Source organism: Myripristis murdjan, chromosome 7 (assembly GCF_902150065.1).
Source record: "Myripristis murdjan chromosome 7, fMyrMur1.1, whole genome shotgun sequence".
Taxonomy (NCBI): domain Eukaryota; kingdom Metazoa; phylum Chordata; class Actinopteri; order Holocentriformes; family Holocentridae; genus Myripristis; species Myripristis murdjan.
The window spans coordinates 11,733,328-11,745,176 of record NC_043986.1 but is presented as its reverse complement, the minus strand read 5'-3'; the positions used below and the strand labels follow the sequence as shown (position 1 = coordinate 11,745,176).

Sequence of the window (11,849 nt, the reverse complement as noted above, 5' to 3'; positions counted from 1 at the left end):
AAACAGATTTGGAGGTATTAACTTCACTTTAGATCCAGCACTTTTCAAACTGAGTGCATGCCCCAGTAATATCTTGGATGGAGATTTAAATTATTTATTGAGAATTCTGTTTTTAATAGCAATTTGACTAGCTTCCATTAAAAAAAAATGTCTTTATCATGGAGAAAATCACAGCAAGAGGTTTGCAGTGAAATGGTCATCTTTAATACAAGCAAAGCAGGACTTGAGTCACCTCTGTCTCCTATTTGTAGTATTTATTTCAGTGTATTTATTTTTATTTGTATCTTTGTCCCGACTGCACTTGTGTATTTTGTTTTTCCTTCCTTTATTTTAATTATCTCTCATGTATAAACTACAAAATAAGTGTGGCTAATGCTGCAGTTATTGTATTGTTAAATCATTATTAGTTATTAGTGATTATTAGTGATACGAGTGGCGTGGTGTTGGATATACACTCAGTGGCCATTTTATCAGCTCCACCTGTACAGTCTAATGTGGTTCAGTGCAACAGCTTTGACATAAATTCTACTTTTTAACAAAGCTTATAATGTACAGTTTTGTGTTGACACTGTGGAGAATGTGTAAATTTAAATCTGTGTTTATTATTGAGGTTGTAGTTTGCAAAGGTCTTGTACTGGACTGCATTATATTGAGAGGTGTTTCTAATTTTTTGTCCTCCCCTATTGATACGTATGAGGGGGGACAGAATAGTGGAAACACCTCTCAATAAAATTCAGCCCAGTACAGCAGCAGCACAAACTATGAGCTCAATGCCAAACACAGAAGTGAATGAACACCTCTATTACTGTGACAAAAAGAAAACCTGAGCATTATAGGCATTACAAAAATAAACTTTATGGCAAAACAGTTGGATTGCATCTTATTAGATTAAACAGGTGGATCAAAATCAGTGTAATTGTTTATACATGTACAAATTGCATATTATTTGTATTATGTGTGTTTAAAAAAAAAAAAAAAAATCCAGTGTTTTGAGATACAGATGACGTGTCAAGAGGACCCCTGTTCCCAGCATGCTTTGCGCCCCTGCTGTACACGTCATTGCAGCGCAGCGGTGAGGTGGATTTCCCACTGACAGAGACGAGCAGCCGTGCGCTTCAGCCTCAGGAACAACACACCGTTTTCTCAGCCATGAAGATGATTTGGATAGCCGCTTTCCTCTCCCTGCTGGTGTGCGCCTGCTCGGGTAAGAACCGGACGAACAAACCGAGGAGTTTTATCCATGTGCCCGCAGTTTTTTTTGTAGTCGCTGTTAGCCTCAAAGCCTCCAGCTAGCGCCAGGTTAGCTTTGCAAAGTTGGACGGGCTCTCCTGTTTAACTCCAGATGCCATGTGAGTTATTAATTGTTAAATCATGTAGAAGATGGTTTGACAGTGAATTTAAGCCCGGGTGTTGTTGTGTTTGGCCGCAGGTGAGAGCTGCAGGGAGCCGGTGATCAGCACGTCGGCCTACACCACCTCAGACGCTGTCATCTCCTCTGAGTCTGTCTTCATCGTGGAGCTCAGCCTGGCCTGTGCCAACGGAGCTCAGGTAACCCACACACCTCCAGCTCCGTGAACACACCATAAAAGTCACAGCTTCTGGGCTCCTGTGTCTCTTTAGAGGTTGATTTACTGACCCAGTGGCTCTGTTGTGCCTTCACCAGAGTGTGGCTCTGTATGCTGATGTCAATGGAAGGCAGTTCCCTGTGACTCGGGGTCAGGATGTTGGCAAGTACCAGGTATGGCCATGGATTTACATAGTGACCGCTGGAATCAGAATCAGAACCACTTAATTGATCTGCAAAGGAAAATTGGATCAGTTGCTCAAATTCACAAGAGCAGAATTAAATTATAAGAGATGGGAAAAAGAAATGTATATTAAAAGTAGGTGTGTTATGTATAAATATGTGCATTAATCCTAGCTGTAAAATATAGTATGAAAAAATGAGCTATTAAGGTTGATGCGCTGTTTTCCTCTCGTTGAATGTGTCAACATGCGGCTGGCTTTTCCTCTCAGGTGTCCTGGAGTCTCCCACACAAACAGGCCAGCTCTGGGACTTACCAGGTCAAGTTCTTCGATGAGGAGTCCTACAGTGCTCTGCGCAAGGTCAGTGTCCAACTTTTTTTTTTAAAAAAAAAAAGGTGCAACAAAATGGATTACAGTTGTCTCATCGTGTAAAACGGGCGATTCGTATTGAACTGTGCATGCTTGTCGTCTTTGCTGCAGGCCCAGAGAAACAACGAGGATGTGGATGCCATCGAGCCGCTCTTCTCTGTCAACGTTGATCATAGGGTGAGTTTGCTTAGATGCACTAATATATTAGCAGATTATCAGCTGATATCAGCATTAAGAAGTGCAGCGGCATTGTGACAAGGGTGCTCTTAATTTTATAATCAATCTCACATACCAATTTTTCACAATTACAGTTAAACAAAAACTTTTGCCCATTAGAAATGAATGGGTGAAGTTTTGCGAGACTCTGCTTCTCACAGATTTTGTGCTAATGTAAACATGAAAAGTACGAAAAATTTGTGTCTTGTGGAGCGGAAGTGGGGTGTCAGTTTTCTAAGCGATCTGACATACCATTTTATCGTAATTCCAGTTTAAACGTTGTTTTTAGGATATAATACACACTTATTATTATTATTATTATTATTACTTATTAGTACATCCCAGCCATCACCCCAAACACCACAGCAACCACCTTGAACCCCCCTACCAACCACCCCTAACACTCTAGCAACAGCTTAGCAACACCCCCAGATACCATAGCAACCACCTACCAAGACCTTAGCAACCATCAGAAACATCACAGCAACCACCCAGTACCAGTCACCCCAAAATGCCATATCATTCGCTTAGCAACCACCTAGCAACCACCTTGGACACCCTTGCAGCCGCCTTGAAACTCCTTAGCAACCATCAGGAATACCGTAGCAACTGCATAGCAACTGCACAGCAATGACCCAGCAATCACCAAGAACACCATAGCAACAATTTAGCAAAATATTAAATATCGAATAAATCACCATCTACAATCGGTATAGCAAAGGGAAAGGCGGTTTGGCTCGCGGCCACTCTTCGAGCACATCAGGCAAGCCCATTTAAAGTTTGTTCAGAAGTTTCAGCCAATTCTAGTCTACAATGCATGTTCTTCATATTACATTTAGTGTATTTCCTATAATGACTTTTATGATTTCTGACAGATAATATGCTCGCTCAACTATGTCAGTGTACAATTTTGATACTGCGATGGTTCAGCCAGAGATTAGTCTAAGAATCATGTTAATGTGGATTTAGTGGTTGATGGCCATACCAGAGTCAACAGTATTTCATCAGATTCTTGGACACTGAAGCAGGAATTATCCTTACCCTGAGTCTGTATTAATCCTCATCATGTGATATTTAGATGGAGGATGGAGTTTGCCTGTAAAACAGCCTGTTCTGTTTAAATGCTCTTTGGAACTGGGTTCAAAACCTGACTCAGGTCTTTCTTACTGGTTCACACTCAGCCCAGTTTGATGTCATTGTGCTCTTTGGCATGTGAAAACACAGATTCTTTGAGCCTGACGGTAGTCCAAGTACAGGCGAGCCTGGAGGGTATTCCACAAACCACGATTAGAAAGTTAGCCAGGTAACTGTGGAAAAGATTACACTATGTCCTGGTGATAGTGGTTTGAATCTGTAAAACGTAGTTGACTGCTAAGCATAATGATCCATTCATTCCTCATGACGTTCGCCAGTACTAGACAACATTTCAGAAGATATTCAGTAACTCTTTTCAAATTTATCTGGCTAACTTACTAATCCTGCTTTGTGGAATACCCCTCTGGAATGCATGATTGGTGAACGTCTGGTTATTTCCATTCCTTCATAAGCCTGTGCTGATCTGTTTTTGTTTTCTGTCTGACCACAGGGTGCCTGGAATGGCCCATGGGTGTCTACTGAGGTGCTGGCCGCCCTCATTGGTATTCTGGTCTACTACCTAGCCTTCAGTGCCAAGAGCACCATTCAGGCATAAATGGATCCACAGTCGCTTTTTATCCACTGGATCTTAAAAGACTGAATTCTGGTGGGACTTAGCTGCCAGTCTGTCATCCAGTACTGTGGCAAATCAGCAGAACATTGCCACTCAGACTGCTTTGAGACGAAGAGACGGAGCAGCAGTCTTTGTATTTTTTTTTTCTTTTTTTTTTCATTCAGACTGTGTCTGTTTGCTATCAGTCTTGACAATGTACAGATGATTTTTTCTCATGGTTTATCTTGTCAATGCAGATGGTATTTTGTCTTTTTTTTTTTTGTAAAACCAGACGATTGCAATTGTACCACATTATCTAAACTCAAGAAATACACAACATGTATTTGGTCATGTCTGTCTATAGAAATGCCTACTGTTGAACTTGCACAGATGTCTATGCGGATAAAACACTCATGTTGCTTCCTATGGGTAAAGCAATTAAAGTGGAGTGCAGATGTGCTGAAAATCAGTAGCAGGACGGGTGTAAGCTATAGATAAAAAATAGCAATGTCTACGATCAATAATGTGGCTGCACTGGCTGGTCTGAACGGACCAAACATTGTGTATTTGGCTCTTCCAGGAAACAGGTGAATAAATGGTCTGTTTTTCTCCCAGTGTGCTGTGTCGGTCCATGTGCTCGTCCAGAAACAGCTCTTCTATAAATTCTTTTTTCCCTGCAGCAGACGGGAAGTTTAATGAGCTTTTGTTCCATAGCAACGCATTACTTGTTAAGATTTTTCTTGCCAGCGGTAAATTGTGCTCTAAACTATTCGTGACCTCACTCCGATCAAACTGATAAGGCAGTTCCAAGCAGATGGAGCCCTCATAGAATTTCAGCGTTTGAAAAATGGTTGCGGCCAAGACGCTTTTAATCAGATTACTGAGCCAAAGTTTATGCAGATGTTATCCATTGAAGTTTGTTTCCTCTCTTGCCCATTTGATTTGATCATTTGTGAACTTGCAAACAAAAATTCACGATCTGGGCCAAGTGTGTTCTAGGCGAGTGGCTTTTGAAGTCCCGTCCAGGGGGCCTTGAGGGGCATCCATGGGGTCACTGGCGAAATATTTGAATTAATTAATGAATTAACTCACTTGAAATAGTTACAACACAAAAAACATATAAGTGATTATTTTTGGATTATATATTATGTATTGCAAGAATGCCATCTACATTTAATTGCTAATCAAAGCATTCACAGGGTAAAAGCACTTCAAATGGGCGTCTGTGGTTTAATGAAAGTTGACTTTGGGGTCGGAAACATGAAAAATTTCTAACCCCCTCACCCCACCCCCCGCTGTAGTTATTTCATCATTTTTGTCTCTAGTCTCCCTTGCAAACTCTGACCCCTGAGTGTTTGCTGGTCAGGGTTTATGATTGTAAACAGCATAAAGTGAATATGTGCTGCCGGCGTAAACATGATCTCATGAACATGAAACTTGGAAGCTGTGACTGAGGCCTCAGAGGAGATGGGGGTTATTTTTGTCTGCGGAGCGGAGGAATAATCCTCCTTGCTGGCATTCCTAGATAGCCAAGGAGAGATGCGTGGTGTGAAGACAGGAGCACTGGAGCAGCTCATGTGTTGTCTAGTTTTCTGTGCACACAACAGAAAATACGGTCTGGATATTGTAGCAGTAAACACACACAGTAGAGCTGCTTTTATCTCCGTGTTGCAGTGCTGCCAGCTGAACACACAGTGGCAGCTCTGTGCTGCTTTTGACGCCGTGCAGCTGCTGTCAACAAGGCTGATAGACAGACTGCACATGGTTATTGCTACAGTGCATCATCTGTCACAAATAGATTAGAAATCATTGGATGTATCACCATTTTGGCCTGTTTTATAACTGCTGGGTCCAGTTTGTCAGATTTATACGTACCTAGATCATGCATGTGTTTATATGATCTAGGTTGTTGCAAATATTTAAACTTAGCGTTTCTATTTCTGTAGCTGGCCTGAACCAGTGTTTGTGCACAGACTACAGCTGAATGTTCTTTGGTATATAAGAACTGCGACACTGCAACTTCTGACTCCCACGAGGCTAATGTAAACTTTGTGTACAAGTAACACGATATGCTCTCTTTTACAGCGGAGAGGACACATTGTACAAAGTGCACGTGAGGTTTCTCATATGACTGATTTTTTGTGTGTGTGTGTGTGTGTAGCTTTGTCAGCACCGTGCCTCGGTTTAGCTACACTCTCTAGCACATCTCCCAGCTTTTGTGTTCTGCCACCTTAGCGCGGGGAAAATAGAGAGAGACCTTACAATGCTGCTAATTCTGGAATCACAAATTAGTTGGAGAGGATCCACACACTCTGTAGTGGAGTCACCTACGTCAGTGTGGGAAGTGAGGAATGGTTGGAAGGAGGGAGGGGACAAAAACAGAATGAACAAATAAACTGTTAGACAGAGAAAAAGGCCACTGACTCGATGTTGCTGACACATGGCCTGTCCTTGTCTTCGCTGCACGATGGTGTTCAAAGTACCTAACTTTAGCTCGGTCAACAGATCCAGAAAGAGACATGCTGGAAACTTTTTTTCATAGGGAACGCACTTGCAGGAGGTCACATATTATCCAATGAATGGCGACTGAGTTTATGATCGTTCATCACTGGAGTGCAATACATTCAAAATTAAGCATGTTGATAGCTTTTTTTTTCAGAAGGAGTGTGCACATTTATTCAATGAATGGCAACTGAATTTGCAATTGTTTATACCTTGATAATAAAGATTAAAAAAAGAAAAATCGAAATTAGAAAAAGTGTGATACAGCAGATTTACGGAATTTGTTTTGAAAAACCTGACCGTTTCAGACACGAAGACCCCATTTACCCCTGGTATTAAAATGTGATGTAAAAATGTGGCATGTCATCGGGTTAATGAAAAAACACACATGTTAATGCGAGGAGTACATGGTGCCAAAGTCACATGTAATGACAGACATTCATAATCACATCTGGTTTCATTTAAGTACACAAAGAGTGAGACATAAAGCAGTTTTCCTGAAAAAAAAAAAAAAAAAAGAGTCACTACAGCATGACCTGGGTACTGAAAATGTGTGTATGTGTGTGTGTGTGTGTGTGTGTGTGTGTGCTGTGAGGCAAAGCAAAGCTGGCCTGACAGAGGTGTGTAGCACATGTAACTCCGGGGGCAGACACCAATAGGCTTAGGGAGACTCAGCAATGTGGAAACTGGCGTCACACAAATGATTCTCACATGAAGTCATCACACTTTCTGATTCTGCCGTTTACACTGCTCGGTCTTCACACTTGTTGTGAAGCGGAACAATGTCAACAAACTGTAACTAAGTCGCCAGAAAACGGACATGTATGTATGTTTCACACTGCATTCCTCTTCCTGGCACTGGAATAACAGTTATTGTTCCGGATATTTCATGGATGTGCACGTACGCTGAGGCATGTTATGTGTATCGCTCCTTCAACCAGAACAATTCGACTGTGTTTGAAGTGAATAAAATCACACTCAACTCTGAGCCTTTATGCTTTCTCCCCATTATCCCCCTCTTCCTGTCCTCTGTTTGGGTACCCTCTAATCCGCTTTTCCTTTGCAGCCAATTGTCTGTCAAGAACCAACCATATAAGGGGAATATGCCTTTTTTTTCTCTTTTTTGAAAACATCTTTTCATACTACAAATTCTCCCCATATTTCACACCAAGAGGTCAGCCACTGCGTTTTCATTTCAGTCTACCTGGGCAGGAGCAATGAAATAGGTTAAACGGGAACAGACATTTTTCAATAAACTGTTGTTGCCCATAAATCCTCGAAAAGAACGGCAAACACGCACCCATAAAATGCCTCACGCCGTTCACATGCCTCTTTTTATCATCTGAACAAATCACAGGTTCTTTTAGAGGCGTGAACACCCACATCCTGCCCACGGCGATAGTCATGACAGCAAAAGGGTGGTCTGAGGTGATAAAAGCTAACCTTGATCCCACTGGCCCCTGGAGAATTTCCCCCTTTATGTAAGTGCAACACCTCGTCTCGTTTGAAGAAGTACAAGAGAATCTCTGAAGGATGTTGATTGCCACCGCTAAAGAAGCGAGCGTGGCTATATTTGCAGGGTGAGATCACTCTGCAAACAGTCACACACAGTCAAAGTATAGATGTAAATATAAGCGCTTGGATGCCAATGCCTTTTATGTGAGAAAATTCCCTTGAATTGTACGAAGCGAATTCCCAAAATAAATTCACAGCTGGTCTGACAGACAGCCGCTATAAAAAAAAAGTCATCAAATGGGAGGGAGCGAGAGAAAAGTGAAACAAAGAAAAGAATTTCTTGTTTTGAAAAGGAATGATAGATTGCCCAGTTTGTTTTTCTTTTGCCCCCTCTGATTATAAAGTATGATGCTCCAGTGCGCTCTGGTAACACTGAAGCTGGGGCTGGTTGTGTAAGTTGGTCGGGGCCACAGATGCCTCACAGCGTCTTGGAATGAGCTCGGTTAGCGGCCCCAGCACCCGTCAGGTCTGGGGGAGTGGAGGGGTCCTGAGTTAAGCAACGCAGACATATTGCTCAGTGTCGTGGACCTCCTGGTTTCAGCTTTGATTTATAATGACTTTGGTCAAGGCTGAGAGGCTCCTTCATTCCTCAGAGCCACTGGAAACAGTCCCCGGCTGACCCTAATTGATTTTAATAGGGAAGTTCACCTATTTTCCTGCCCTTGTGTAAAGCTACGCAGCAGCAGGGTCATTTATTTCACTAATACTCTATCCCAGCCACAGGCCTGGCAGGAAGCACCGCCCTACTGCAGTGAAGAAGAAGAAGTGACCTTGAATTTAGACATCAGTCTCGCTTCAGCCCAGATACCATAAGCATCAGGATATTGGATCTGCACTCGTAGACGCACACCTGCACACTCACACACATAAATGCACAGACACGCGCACACAGGGACACACACATACATTACATGCACGAAGAAATTGAATTGGATGGAGATGGGATCACTTCCATCTCCACACACATGCGCTTAAGCACACGCAAACACAGTTTTAGATTATCTGATGTGGAGATGGGAATTGACTTACCCACCATAAATCACATGGACGACATTAAATATTGTGCTGTTTGTGGGTTTGATAATAGCTACTGCCAGGTCGTCCAGCCTCAGAAGGAAAGAGGGAGCCAGAGCTCTCTATGACGGCTTTTACTGTAATGGCTAGTTGTGGCTGTTTCTCCCTGGGATTCCTCTATCCTTTGGAGTACATTCATTATTTAATTGCTGTAATGCTCACTAATGGATATGCAGACATGGTGAAAGTGTATTTGGCCTTGCCCATTGATCTGAAGGACTGGATGGCCTCATCAGCAGAGAGGAATCATCTTCTGACCTTTCAACTTCCTGACAGGAAGAGGAAAATACATGAGCACCCCCAGGGTTTGGGAGAAGTTCATCTATTTCCTGATATAACAAAGTAGGACACGGAACGTTGTTGCTGTAGCCTTTCATTTGGCAAAGAATCAAAGTGGAGGCTTGCGCCTGGGGAACAAATGTGCTGAAAACCCAAACAGCCATGCCACGCAGAGGAAAAGGTGAGGCTTCTCCTTCAACCCAGCCTGGTACTCTTGAGACACCTTGAAAGCATCGCAGTATTGCCCCCGCAGGCTGTCATAACACTGCTCTCCTGTGAAAAGGATGCACTGAACTGACTCAAAATGAGAAAATGCTATTCCCAAAGGACAAAAACAAACAAACAAACAAAAAAGTTCCATTATTTTCAGTGACATCTAATCTGGGAGTGGTAGTTCCAAAGAGTGACCATATTGAGTAAAACCTTATGTTGGTTTAGACATGCAGAAAGTCTGCTGTATGTACTTTAGCTTATATAATCATGATTTTATTAAAAAAAAAAAAAAAAGTAGTAGGATTACGATTTTGAGTCTGTCATGCAGTGGATGGGCCTTGTTTTACTTTTCATATGTGGAGAAAAATGCAATATAAAAACTGTGTATGAACATAAGGCAGTAATGAACTGAATCACACACACACACACACACACACACACACACACACACATCTATATATATCTATACATATACCTATATCTATATCTCTCTATCTATCTATATGTGTGTGTGCGTGCATGCATGTATGTTTGCATGTATATATGTATCTATCTCTCACTCTCTCTCTTCACACATACATACATACCTATATTACATACACATATATAGTCTCATTTACATAATAATAAATATAAATAAACAAGAGAAAAGAACAAATGGCTCAAGGTGTGACATAACACGTCCGAAGATCCCTGCTCTGGCGGTAGCTCTGTCTAAGAATAATATGGCTGACATCATCCTAAGATTAATCTAGCAAGGGAGGCCCCTCTAAAAATGTCTACTGGCAATACAGGCACTTGGTTTCGACCGGGAGCTATTTTGACTGTTGACATGAACTTCACCCAAGTTTTGAAAGCAGATTCTAAAAATGACAAGCAGTCCAAATGTTGAACTCGCTCTCTTACCCTTCGTATTCTTCATGCTCAGGTGAAATGCTGCAAAACGTCTGCTGTTCAAACCTGAATACCTGATGCACTCCAGCTTAAAAAAAAAAAAAAAAAAAATTCTTTGGTTTGTTAACTCCTTGTTTTCTGTTAAGATACATATAATATGTTGAACTATTACAATCGTGTGATTTACATTCAACAATTACCTTACACAAAATGTAATACTAATGTGCCTTACATTTCAGATTTTCAATAAATATATATATATATATATATATGTATTTTTTTTACAGTCCTCATCACTGTACATGGAATGCACTTGAATGTTTCTCATTCCTTGTTTCCTTCCTATGTCTTCTGCGCATGTCCTTGTTTTATATTTTCAGTAGAATGTGACAGGAAGTTAATTCTGTGTACCTCATAAAGTGTGTTTGTACGAAACATAATCACATAATTGTGTCCCTGTTGGTTGCGGAAACCTGGATTGTTCATTTGTATTCTCTTAGCCTTTCCCCCCCATTCCCCCCCACTCATTTGTATTTGTTTATGTGCATGCATGTGTGTATTTGTGTGTGTGTATGTGTGTGTGCGTGCGTGTGTTTCCATGGGCCTGTCTGATAGCCTGTGTTACTCGACTCTATTCCAATTCCTCTCAGGGTCCTGTCTTGACTGGGCTGCACTGTCTTAGCCAGTCTATCTCCCTCCAGCTTGCTCACAAGTCACTATTGTTCCTTGAAACTGGATTCCTCCTGAGTGAATATGAATTCAGCCTCAGGCATCCATCGCTAATCCATTTTCTTTGATTTAACAAAGTTTGCTCACATTATTAGATTTCAATCTCAGCCTTCTCGGGACAGCTCCTACAGTTGTAACATCCATGTCATCCCCTGTCTGTTCTCTGTCCAGCAGCAGTCTCTCCCTTTCCCTGAGCTCACTGTTTTGTTTTCTCTACACCCATAGCTTTGTCTGCTGCTTTGTACATTAGGCGTGCCGTAAGTCCATTAATTCGACGATCCACCCCTTTGCATTCCTGCAGCTCTGCCTGAGCAGGATGAGGGATTTGGAGATTTCATTGAACAAGGTCCTCCTCCACGGTTACAGAAGTGGACTTCTCTTTACTTCAAGGCTGTTTTGCATTGCAGATGCCGCTGTTACTATCCCCCAGCGCCCCATAGGGTGCTGTTGACATCCTCAGTGATGCCCTTCCTCAGTGCCAGGACGGACGGGGCGGGTAGGGGTATGGCTGTCCTCTGTTGCTGTAAACATCTGCACACTCTGCTTTCAGTGAGTTTGCTGGAGATGCTGTTGCAGAGTTGTCCGCGTCAGCGTGTCCGTGTGACGGGCGTGTGTGCAACCAACA

The 11,849-nt window shown here is 42.1% G+C and overlaps 1 protein-coding gene across 1 annotated transcript; it reads left to right on the top strand.

The window, feature by feature from the left end:
* The first annotated feature begins 1,035 nt into the window (after window positions 1–1,035).
* Window positions 1,036–4,633, top strand: ssr4 (signal sequence receptor, delta). The gene is made up of 6 exons (XM_030055952.1): window positions 1,036–1,204; window positions 1,430–1,548; window positions 1,664–1,738; window positions 2,017–2,106; window positions 2,227–2,292; window positions 3,917–4,633. The coding sequence occupies exons 1-6, from the start codon at window positions 1,150–1,152 to the stop codon at window positions 4,019–4,021; spliced, it is 510 nt and encodes a 169-aa protein (XP_029911812.1). The 5' UTR covers window positions 1,036–1,149; the 3' UTR covers window positions 4,022–4,633.
* Window positions 4,634–11,849: the final 7,216 nt, after the last annotated feature.

Coding starts and splice junctions, on each gene's coding strand:
- ssr4 (XM_030055952.1), top strand. CDS start 1,150: ATGAAGATGATTTGGATAGCCGCTTTCCTCTCCCTGCTGGTGTGCGCC. Junction 1,205..1,429: donor GCTGGTGTGCGCCTGCTCGG/GTAAGAACCGGA, acceptor GTTTGGCCGCAG/GTGAGAGCTGCAGGGAGCCG. Junction 1,549..1,663: donor CCTGTGCCAACGGAGCTCAG/GTAACCCACACA, acceptor TGCCTTCACCAG/AGTGTGGCTCTGTATGCTGA.